Below are 12,629 nucleotides of genomic sequence, written 5' to 3'. Positions count from 1 at the left end.
CATGTGAAACCTGCAGAGCGTCATCTACAAGAAATCCTCTCATCTGAGTGTGAACACCTCCACCTGCATATCACCATGTCCCTATATTGTCCCTGTGTCACCTCTAGTGCCATCGCAGAGGTTAGACGCCACACAAGGTGAATGGGGGCTGCAGTGGGGTTTATTCATTAGTCCATATTGTCTGGCAAGAACCAAGCGTCGTCACTCCATAGATACCGTGTCCCCTCTATTGTCCCCAACAGAGTTACTTGGGGGTCAGTGGGGAATTGTGCTAAACCTCAGTCACATATGAAAGTTGTCCAATACAGCTGACTGCACTGCTAGTAAACCCCTGGTGCACTTATAGGGGTACCCTGGGCTGCCTCCCCATCATGTCCCTGCAGTTTGACCTGATTAGCGACCTACCGATCTGCAATAACCAGCTGCCGGCGAGCACTGGCAGCAGTATTGTCCCCATTATTATATCAGAGCTGCTGAGTGACACCAAAGAGAATTCGGGAGGTGAGTGGGGGAGATTTCACACAAGAGCACGAGAGGTATAGAAATCTAGAACCATATGCTAATTCCCATCAGTGGCGCTAATGTCTTCAGTCCACTACTGTAAGCCGTGCTTTACACGATTGAACGCCAGTTTGATGAAGAAATTCTCTTTAAAGCCAAAAACTTTCCTTGGGTAAATTATTAAAAGGAGTGAATGAAAGACGTTGTATGTACACTTATTATTAAAGAGATGGGCTCCCTGCCGGGACCGGTAGGGAGTGAGCGTGCATGGTAGACACTGTCTCCCAGCACCTCCAGATAGAAGCGCCCTGCTTTCCATTCATTTTTTAAGGGGATTAACTGGCATTATATCTGTAATCATTTGTCTCTCTTCTTCATGCTTGGAGCAGGTGATATACGTCATCACATGTATAAGGACAGTGTTACCTTGCACTCTCGAAGGTTGCTGATGCGGTTTTTCCAATGGCACCGAATCCTACTCCAACTGCCAGGCCCTCTAAAAAAAAAAAAAGGAATATGATTTAACAGAAGAGAACGGCTTTTAATATCTTTTTTTTAATCAAGTAATTTTTATTTTGGTTTTACAAGAAAGTGCATTAAACAAATACACAACTATAACCCCTCCCCCCTCCTCCCCCCCACCCTCCATCCCATCCCCCTTTCCCAAAGCACAGTCACTTGAAAGAAGAGTTCAAGGTATGGTCCATAAATGCAAGTTCATGGTATTCTTTTTTAAGGCATCACCTTTTCATCTTCTGGGGCGGACCGTATAACTTCATAGATTCTTATTATCCACACATAACTCTATGACGTAAGCATTTGAATATCAATCATCATCCAACAGTCTACCATTCACCCATATCAATTATCCTTTAAACCTTTCATTCCATTCAAAGTATACAGTCATCTCTAAGACAGCTCATAATATGAGATCCATGGAGACCAAACTGCTTCAAATTTTTTTTTTGAGTCCCTTTTCAAGTAGACATATTCCTCCAATTTAATCAATGCATGTACCCTATTCACTACTTCTTGGCTGGTGGGCGCCATCTCATCTATCCAGTGAAATGCTATACACTTTCTTGCCTGGTATAGTACTCTCTTAATAGCCATTCTCCTTTTTCCCATAGCCCTAGGCACTTCCACAAGGCCCATTAAACAAATTAACGGGTTAACCTCCAAATCCACCTGAAAGACTCTATTGATGAATTCCATTACCTCCACCCAATACCTCCTTAACCGTGGGCAGTTCCACATTAAATGGATCAAGTTTGCACCCGATACATTACAACGTGGACACTTATCATCATTCCTATAGCCCATTTTTAACAGTAATGTAGGTGTTCTATAAACCCTATGTAGAAGATACAATTGAGAAATCCTAGAAGATTCGCTCAGTGACAATGTTGGTAAATCCTTGAGTGTCTTCTCCCAATTCTCCTCCGTCAAGCCCTCAATATCCTTTTTCCATTTGTCATACAGCTGTAATGGATTGGATTTATCAATCTCCTCCCTGAGCGCGCTATAATAAAGGGAAATCACCCCACCAGTGGTCCCTGCTCGTGCAGTATATTCATTGATAACACATCTAGCTGCCTGCCGTATCTTTCCCCTCTTTTCTTGGGTCTGAATAGCATGTCTCAACTGTAGATATACATAGAAACATCTATGGGGGATGCTGAACTCCTGCCTTAACACTTCAAAACCTTTCAGTGCCCCACCCACAAACAGTTGAGCCATCTTACTCAGCCCATATTGACTCCACTGCTGTACTCCACTAACCTTATCCAATTCAGGATATAAATGGTTTGGCCATATAGGCGTGTGTGTAATATACCCCGAAATATTCAATTTCTCTTTAGCTTTCCACCATATTTTATGTATCATGGATAACACAGGGTATTGAGCACCATGGGAACTAAAAGATCCATCCTCCAAAGCAGACAATAAGCAAGTGCGTAATGTTAAATGCTGAGTAATACGGCCTGAACTATTCAGTCTAGACTCGTCTCCCCATCCCCTAAGATGTTGCAACTGGGCTGCAATATAGTAGGACCATGGATCTGGCACCGCCAAACCTCCCTGTGTTTTAAGTCTCTGCAGGGTTGAAAGTTTAATCCTCGGCACACCTCCCCTCCAAATCAAGTCTCTGAAAATTGCATTTATAGTATGAAAGAACCTTAACGGAATCCAAACCGGCGCGTTATGAAGGAGATATAGGAGTTTTGGCATTAGTATCATTTTCAAGAGGTTGGCACGACCAATGACTGACAAAGGTAATTTGCTCCAGGCCTTTATCTTCATCCTGAATTCACCTAGCATTGGTACTAAGTTCAGACGCTCATAATCATTCAGATTCGTAGTAACCCACACTCCTAAGTATTTTAGGGATGACACTACTTGCAACCCTCCTGTATCAGATAAGGGCCTCGTACTCTCACTATCTAGGGGTAGTAGGGCGGATTTTGACCAATTGATGACTAATCCTGACATGGTCCCAAATCGATTAATGATTTCCATCGCAGCAGGAAGAGAAGTCCTCCAGTCATCTATGAATAGGAGCAAATCATCAGCGTATAACGCCACTTTTTCTGTTCTATGTCCGTATTGGAGACCTTTGACCGTAGCTGACATTCTCAGTGCCTCTGCCAGGGGCTCCACTGCCACCGCAAAAAGTAACGGCGACAGTGGACACCCCTGTCTCGTACCTCTAAAAAGCATAAATGGGTCAGACAAATCGCCATTAACCCTCACAGTCGCTCTAGGACATGCATATAACAGTTGAACCCAGGAAATAAATTCGGCTCCAAAACCCATTTTCTTGAGCACTAGCCATAAATAGCGCCATTCCACACTGTCAAACGCTTTGGCCGCATCAAGAGATGCGACCGCCGCGGTCGAGGTGTGGACATGCTGCTTGAATATTCAGGAACAGACGCCTGATATTAACCGCTGTTGACATATTTGGCATAAAACCTGCTTGATCTTGACATATTAGAGTAGTTATCACTGAGTTCAGACGATTTGCTAACACCTTTGCTAAAAGTTTAACATCAACTGGGAGTAAAGAAATGGGTCTGTAGGATTCGGCTTCAAGTATATCTTTACCTGGTTTAGGCAAGAGAACAATGACTGCTTCATTCATGGATCCAGGGAGCCGTCCCTGCAGCTTAGCCTCATTACAGACCTCCAGCAACTGGGGAAGTAAAATGTCAGAATATCGCTTGTATACTTCAGCCGGCAGGCCGTCCCTACCTGGGGCTTTATTATTGGACATTGTTTTTAATGCGGTTTCCAACTCCTGCATGGTAATTGGGCCATCCAACTGCGCCCTATGTTCATTTGATAACGTGCCTAATTTCAGGGGTTGCAGAAAAAGATCGATCTCTGTGTCTAAAACACTCAGCCGTGATTTATACAGTGTAGAATAAAATGAGTGCATGACCTGGAGCAAATTAGGCGGTTCTTTCTGAACAACACCATGTACGTCTTTTAGGGCCGCAATGTACGTAGACTGCAACTGAGCCTTAGATACCAATGCCAAAAGTCTACCTGCCCTCTCCCCCTCCTCATAGAAGGACTGCTTCTGGAAAAAACGTTTATTTTTTGCTTGTTCTAATAACCGGTCATTTAATTTCTGCTGGGCTTCCTTCAATTTATCCCTAGTCTCCTCCTGTGGTCTCAAAATATATTCTACTTCTGCTCCTTCCAATTCCGCAATTAACTTCTGCGTGCGCGCTCTAGACTCAGATTTCTTTTTATTGACTTCTGCAATGAGCAGACCCCTCAAAAATGCCTTCATAGTCTCCCATACTATCAATCTAGACGCGGACGGAAGATTAATTTGGAAAAATTCTACCAGTTTTACACCAATTCCCCCAGCATCCGGCAGGAGAGGCAGCCAGTAAGGACTAAACTTCCAACCCCCACCACCACGTTTACGTGATGCACTAAAGTCCAGCGCCGCTACCACCGGTGAGTGGTCTGAAACCCTGCGCGGCAGATATTGTATGGCTCCCATATACTGCCCCATAAGTGCATTTCCAACAATGAGGTCGATCCTAGATAGTGAATTATAAGTACTTGAACAACAAGAGAATTGTTTCACAGATGGATTCTTTAGCCTCCAAAAATCTAACATCATAGCCTCCTGCATCAAAACTCCAAAAGGAGATATTCCATTTGTATGGGAAGCTTGACCCACCCCCATCCTATCCAAGTTATAATTAATAACATTATTAAAGTCCCCCATTAATAATACAGGAGCGTCAGGCATATCCGCTATAAATTGCAATATTTCTCTAAGCACCCCAGGTGAATACGGCGGCGGGATATACACACCCACCAGAATACAAGTAGTTGCATATATCACACAATGTAAACACACGTACCTCCCCTCTTTGTCTACTTTTTTAGTGATGCAAGAGAATGCAATTGATCTGTGTATCAGGAGACTCACCCCCCTTGCATAGGACGAGAAAGTGGAATGATAGCAATGTCCTGCCCACTTAGGAGTAAGCAGATGAATCTGGTCAGAGGTGAGATGAGTCTCCTGCATGCAGCAGACCAACGGCTGATGTTGATTTAAACAATCCATAACTGCTCGTCTTTTTATGACATCCTTAACCCCGCGCACATTCCAACTGAGCACATTAACCCTCCCCGCCATACTTAGATATCAGGAAGTACACAAATATATCTATTAGGTTTCTAGCACCCGGTGAGCCTATACAGCAGTAGCCCATCTTACATACAGTCAGCAGACCAATACCTTTACGTTCATATACAGTGTGTGCTTTCAAATAAAACATAACCTCCTCCCTCCCCCCCTCCCTGAAAAAAACCCCCTCAACATTGTAAACGTTAGTACTTAACACTACGGCCACCTCTATAACGGGCCCCACTATATCACCTATAAAAGGCCTGTGGGAAGAAAACACAAAACCCGCTATTAAAGGCAGACGAGTGTCTAAACTCTCTTCTTTTGTCTCAGATAGACAGGAGTAGTTCCTACCCGATATAACAGAACGTGGGTATACAATTACCATACAATGAGCACATTAAACGTGTGCACAGAACCTCCCCTCTCTTTGCTCCTCGGACAGACATAAGTGTGACCAGAATAAGTGAAGATTATACCCCTAACATTATGTTTTCCAATGACATTACAACAGAATCTCCATTTACATATCCACATCCCGTTTAACAGCATTTCTGAGCATTCACACCCAGACACAACCAGGCCACATCAATCATATAACCTGATTCAGTAAACACCACAGCTCTCCTCAACATTTGTGTCACTCATGATCCGCCGCCAACTGCCTCTCGTGTCGGTCTATCCATCTTGCCGCCTCCTTGGGATCCTCGAAAAAATGCGTGTTCCCCATTGCAGCTACACGCAACTTGGCCGGGTACATCATTGAGTATGACACCCCATGCGCCCTTAAACGTCTCTTCACATCCGCAAATTTAGCTCTCCGCTTCTGGACTTCTTGGGAATAATCCGGGAAGAGTGCTACTTTATGTCCATCCACTGACAGATCTGGCTTTTCTCGTGCTTTTCTCAGAATAATGTCCCGGTCTCTAAAATGCAGGATTTTGATCAGAACTGTCCTCGGCGGGGCACCTGGTGGTAACGGACGCATAGGGACCCTGTGAGCCCTTTCCACAGCAAATAAAGGGGTTAGGACGTCTGCGCCAAAGTTGTCCCTCAGCCAGGATTCAAAAAATTCAGTTGGGTTTCCCCCTTCCACTTTCTCCGGTGCCCCCACCACACGCACATTGTTTCGCCGGGATCTGTTTTCGAGATCATCCTGCTTAGCAGCAATGGCATCCAGTCTCATGGAATAGTTCCTCATGCTTGCATTCAGAGGTGTTATGGTATCCTCCATTTCACCCATCCGACCTTCCAGGGCAGCCGTGCGGTCTGCTAACTTCCGCATATCGTGTCTTACTATGGAGATATCCTCCTTAATTGCCCCCACCTGCATGTTAAGGGTGTTAAGCGACCTGCCACACCTGGATATAGCCTTCATGACATCCCTCAAGGTAGGTTCCTCTGTATCAGAATCATGTGCTGCTGGGGCTAGGGAGTCACTCACAGTAGCCAGGATGTCAAAACGGCTAGATCTTGCCGCCACAATGTCTCCAGGATCATGTCCCTCAATATCAGAGTCCTCCTCAGATAGCCCACCTTTAGTTGCAGGCCTTCTCTGGGTGTTTTTCACAGGGGTCTCAGATGACAGCCGGGCATATTTCTCTAGCTTAGCTGCCGCACCTTTCTGGAGATCCATGACGCGGCCTGGGCGTCCCGGAGTGGCGCCAGCGCCATCTTGGCTCTCCTTCTCCAAACTTTTCTGCTCTTTTTTGCGGGTCATGGTGCTCGGATTTCGCCTTCACACCAGCGCAGATGAATCCTCCGCGGTTCTACTGATAGGGTATACCTAAAAAATCAACTGGATTCAGGAGTTTATCCGGATAAATGGCCGAGGTAGCAGAGGAGCTCCGTGCCGCACGTCCACTCACATACTCCGCTAGGCCACGCCCCCCGGCTTTTAATATCTTAGCGCAGTAAGTTACAGAGCAAGCGCTGGAGAGGGGTCTGAGGTGGAGGCGGGTGGTATCTGAATTTTACACATATCTTTTGTTACAGTCTAGTATCTATGTATTTGACATAATGAGGACAAAATCCTCATATTTTGATGCTACCAGAAAGCAGAACCCTTAAAGGGCTTATCCAATCCTATAAAATCTCCCCCCATATGCCGGACATCCCCTCCCCACCCTCCGCTGAATATACTTGGTCGCCGCTCCTGCTTCCACCCGTGCGTGGATGAAAACATCTGGCGGGGGGAGCAGCCAATGGCAGGCGGGGACGGGGACAAGCCTCCCTAGCGTCACACGCGGTACAACGGAGGCTCGTCTGCCATTGACTGCTCACCCCCGACACCGGATGTTTTCATCCGCGCACAGGGAGGAGCAGCAGCGGCGGTGCGGGTACCAGAAGCGACGTGGGGAGCCAGGAAAGTATATTCAGTGTGGGGGGCCCGGCATATGGGCGAGCTTTTTATAGGATTGGATAACCCCTTTAACGGGAATCAGTGCAGATAAGGAGTCAGGATCACTATATTTTATTTTCCTACTGCTCCCCATTCCCCCACTGCCAGAGTCCTCTCCATTATGTTAGCGCAGAACAGCAGTCCTGACAATGTATTTCAGTGCAGCTCTGACTGCTGACAGAGGAGGAACGGGGGGGCAGTCGGAAAAGGAAAAGAAACTCAAGTAAACTCATACATTCCAGTCCAGAATCATGCTCACAGATCCTTCTTCGGAAGAGAATGATTTAGGGCAGGGATGTCCAACCTGGAGCCCTCCAGCTGTTGCAAAACTACAACTTCCATCATGTTTGGACAAGCCTAAAGTTATCAGGGCGTGCTGCTAGTTCCAGTTTTGCAACAGCTGGAGGGGCGCAGGTTGGACATCCCTAAATTAGGGGTTTTGATTTCTCTGGCCAGACAGGAGGGAAAGCAAGTAGGATGCTGGGCTGCACAGCTAGAGGTATCACCAGTAGAAAGTGGGAGACTGTGCTCCAGCTGTACAGTGCTCTAGAGAGACCACCTCTGGGGTCAATTCTGGAGACCTCACCTACAGAATAAGTCCAAAGATGCCTACAAAAAAGGTGACGTGCCCGAAGCATGAAACATACCTAGACAGGCAAACAGGTTGGCCCATCTGGGACATGTATGGCACATCGATAGGTGAAAGAAGAGATGCTTGGAAGAAACTTCCAGTAGATGTGGTTGGAAAATCATCAGTAAGTGACTGTAAACCTGCCTGGGATGAACATATATCTATACAAAGATCCAACTAATATGAGGGTAGACTGGATGGACCAGGGGTCATTCCGCTCCTCTGTGTTAGGCTTGGAGAAGAACCCTGTACGCCCATACAAGTTGGGTCCAGTGCTTCTACTATGTTCATGGCAACCCTCGGAAATTATTTTTAGCTGGACGCAATCATAAACCAGGAGAAGTCAGACGTGAGACATATGGGGGTAGATACCCAGAAGCGTCACAACATCAGGAAGGTGACATAAGGCGCTGTCTACCAGACAGACTTTCATGGGAATATGAGTCACAAGCCAACCAAAGATGCAAAGGTTACACTGACCTTTCCCATGCAATTATCATGCACACATTAAAGGAATTTAATTAGTATGAAATGGACGCCGGTGGAGTAATTAGCATTACAAACATCTCAGACTCAGCTACTTGCTTGTCACTTGGTAATAGTCCTTGGTTTAGTCACAGTGTCAGGTTCACATAAAATTCTTCGGCAGTATAATAAGATCAAGCTGATAAAGCTCCACGGCACAAGACTGGAGACCTGCAGGACCAGTTCACAAAAATGGTTCTACCAGTGTTATTACCAGTAAGAACAGGTGCAGCAACCAGTCTACATTAAGGGGAAAGCACAGGAGCCGGGCACACTGCTGGGTTCAGGTGTACAGTACGTACATACATCAGGAGCCGGGCACACTGCTGGGTTCAGGTGTACAGTACGTACATACATCAGGAGCCGGGCACACTGCTGGGTTCAGGTGTACAGTACGTACATACATCAGGAGCCGGGCACAGTGCGTGGTCCAGGTGTACAGTACGTACATACATCAGGAGCCGGGCACAGTGCGTGGTCCAGGTCTATAGCTGGGGCATACATCAGGAGCCGGGCACACTGCTGGGTTCAGGTGTACAGTACGTACATACATCAGGAGCCGGGCAGACTGCTGGGTCCAGGTCTATAGCTGGGGCATACATCAGGAGCCGGGCACACTGCTGGGTTCAGGTGTACAGTACGTACATACATCAGGAGCCGGGCACAGTGCGTGGTCCAGGTCTATAGCTGGGGCATACATCAGGAGCCGGGCACACTGCTGGGTTCAGGTGTACAGTACGTACATACATCAGGAGCCGGGCACACTGCTGGGTTCAGGTGTACAGTACGTACATACATCAGGAGCCGGGCACACTGCTGGGTTCAGGTGTACAGTACGTACATACATCAGGAGCCGGGCACAGTGCGTGGTCCAGGTCTATAGCTGGGGCATACATCAGGAGCCGGGCACACTGCTGGGTTCAGGTGTACAGTAAGTACATACTTTAGGAGCCGGGGACACTGCTGGGTTCAGGTGTACAGTACGTACATACATCAGGAGCCGGGCAGACTGCTGGGTCCAGGTCTATAGCTGGGGCATACATCAGGAGCCGGGCACACTGCTGGGTTCAGGTGTACAGTACGTACATACATCAGGAGCCGGGCACACTGCTGGGTTCAGGTGTACAGTACGTACATACATCAGGAGCCGGGCACACTGCTGGGTTCAGGTGTACAGTACGTACATACATCAGGAGCCGGGCACACTGCTGGGTTCAGGTGTACAGTACGTACATACATCAGGAGCCGGGCACAGTGCGTGGTCCAGGTGTACAGTACGTACATACATCAGGAGCCGGGCACAGTGCGTGGTCCAGGTCTATAGCTGGGGCATACATCAGGAGCCGGGCACACTGCTGGGTTCAGGTGTACAGTACGTACATACATCAGGAGCCGGGCAGACTGCTGGGTCCAGGTCTATAGCTGGGGCATACATCAGGAGCTGGGCACACTGCTGGGTTCAGGTGTACAGTACGTACATACATCAGGAGCCGGGCACAGTGCGTGGTCCAGGTCTATAGCTGGGGCATACATCAGGAGCCGGGCACACTGCTGGGTTCAGGTGTACAGTACGTACATACATCAGGAGCCGGGCACACTGCTGGGTTCAGGTGTACAGTACGTACATACATCAGGAGCCGGGCACACTGCTGGGTTCAGGTCTATAGCTGGGGCATACATCAGGAGCCGGGCACACTGCTGGGTTCAGGTGTACAGTACGTACATACATCAGGAGCCGGGCAGACTGCTGGGTCCAGGTCTATAGCTGGGGCATACATCAGGAGCTGGGCACACTGCTGGATCTAGGTGTACAGTACGTACATACAGTACAGACCAAAAGTTTGGACACACCTTCTCATTCAAAGAGTTTTCTTTATTTTCATGACTATGAAGGCATCAAAACTATGAATTAACACATGTGGAATTATATACATAACAAACAAGTGTGAAACAACTGAAAATATGTCATATTCTAGGTTCTTCAAAGTAGCCACCTTTTGCTTTGATTACTGCTTTGCACACTCTTGGCATTCTCTTGATGAGCTTCAAGAGGTAGTCCCCTGAAATGGTCTTCCAACAGTCTTGAAGGAGTTCCCAGAGATGCTTAGCACTTGTTGGCCCTTTTGCCTTCACTCTGTGGTCCAGCTCACCCCAAACCATCTCGATTGGGTTCAGGTCCGGTGACTGTGGAGGCCAGGTCATCTGGCGCAGCACCCCATCAGTCTCCTTCATGGTCAAATAGCCCTTACTTTCAAAGTTTTCCCAATTTTTTGGCTGACTGACTGACCTTCATTTCTTAAAGTAATGATGGCCACTCGTTTCTCTTTACTTAGCTGCTTTTTTCTTGCCATAATACAAATTCTAACAGTCTATTCAGTAGGACTATCAGCTGTGTATCCACCTGACTTCTCATGAACGCAACTGATGGTCCCAACCCCATTTATAAGGCAAGAAATCCCACTTATTAAACCTGACAGGGCACACCTGTGAAGTGAAAACCATTTCAGGGGACTACCTCTTGAAGCTCATCAAGAGAATGCCAAGAGTGTGCAAAGCAGTAATCAAAGCAAAAGGTGGCTACTTTGAAGAACCTAGAATATGACATATTTTCTGTTGTTTCACACTTGTTTGTTATGTATATAATTCCACGTGTTAATTCATAGTTTTGATGTCTTCAGTGTGAATCTACAATTTTCGTAGTCATGAAAATAAAGAAAACTCTTTGAATGAGAAGGTGTGTCCAAACTTTTGGTCTGTACTGTACATCAGGAGCCGGGCACACTGCTGGGTTCAGGTGTACAGTAGGGGCATACATCAGGAGCCGGGCACACTGCTGGGTTCAGGTGTACAGTAGGGGCATACATCAGGAGCCGGGCACACTGCTGGGTTCAGGTGTACAGTACGTACATACATCAGGAGCCGGGGACACTGCTGGGTTCAGGTGTACAGTAGGGGCATACATCAGGAGCCGGGGACACTGCTGGATCCAGGTGTACAGTACGTACATACATCAGGAGCCGGGGACACTGCTGGGTTCAGGTGTACAGTAGGGGCATACATCAGGAGCCGGGCACACTGCTGGGTCCAGGTCTATAGCTGGGGCATACATCAGGAGCCGGGCACACTGCTGGGTTCAGGTTTACAGTAAGTATATACATCAGGAGCCGGGCACACTGCTGGGTCCAGGTCTATAGCTGGGGCATACATCAGGAGCCGGGCACACTGCTGGATCTAGGTGTACAGTACGTACATACATCAGGAGCCAGGCACACTGCTGGGTCCAGGTCTGTAGCTAAGGCATACATCAGGAGCCGGGCACACTGCTGGGTTCAGGTGTACAGTACGTACATACAGTACAGAACAAAAGTTTGGACACACCTTCTCATTCAAAGAGTTTTCTTTATTTTCATGACTATGAAGGCATCAAAACTATGAATTAACACATGTGGAATTATATACATAACAAACAAGTGTGAAACAACTGAAAATATGTCATATTCTAGGTTCTTCAAAGTAGCCACCTTTTGCTTTGATTACTGCTTTGCACACTCTTGGCATTCTCTTGATGAGCTTCAAGAGGTAGTCCCCTGAAATGGTCTTCCAACAGTCTTGAAGGAGTTCCCAGAGATGCTTAGCACTTGTTGGCCCTTTTGCCTTCACTCTGTGGTCCAGCTCACCCCAAACCATCTCGATTGGGTTCAGGTCCGGTGACTGTGGAGGCCAGGTCATCTGGCGCAGCACCCCATCAGTCTCCTTCATGGTCAAATAGCCCTTACTTTCAAAGTTTTCCCAATTTTTTGGCTGACTGACTGACCTTCATTTCTTAAAGTAATGATGGCCACTCGTTTCTCTTTACTTAGCTGCTTTTTTCTTGCCATAATACAAATTCTAACAGTCTATTCAGTAGGACT

General features: G+C 47.1%; 1 protein-coding gene across 2 annotated transcripts in view; it reads right to left on the bottom strand.

Moving 5' to 3' along the window:
* SLC39A11 (solute carrier family 39 member 11) overlaps positions 1-12,629 on the bottom strand; it is a 366,580-nt gene that overhangs the window by 16,382 nt on the left and 337,569 nt on the right. For both annotated transcript variants that reach the window (XM_040436819.1, XM_040436820.1), the window contains exon 7: positions 928-997. In XM_040436819.1, coding sequence (XP_040292753.1) covers positions 928-997 — 70 coding nt within the window. The remainder of the gene's footprint in view (positions 1-927; positions 998-12,629) is intronic.

The sequence above is a fragment of the Bufo bufo genome, chromosome 6 (genome assembly GCF_905171765.1).
Source record: "Bufo bufo chromosome 6, aBufBuf1.1, whole genome shotgun sequence".
NCBI lineage: Eukaryota > Metazoa > Chordata > Amphibia > Anura > Bufonidae > Bufo > Bufo bufo.
This window is presented reverse-complemented; position numbering and strand designations above follow the sequence as displayed.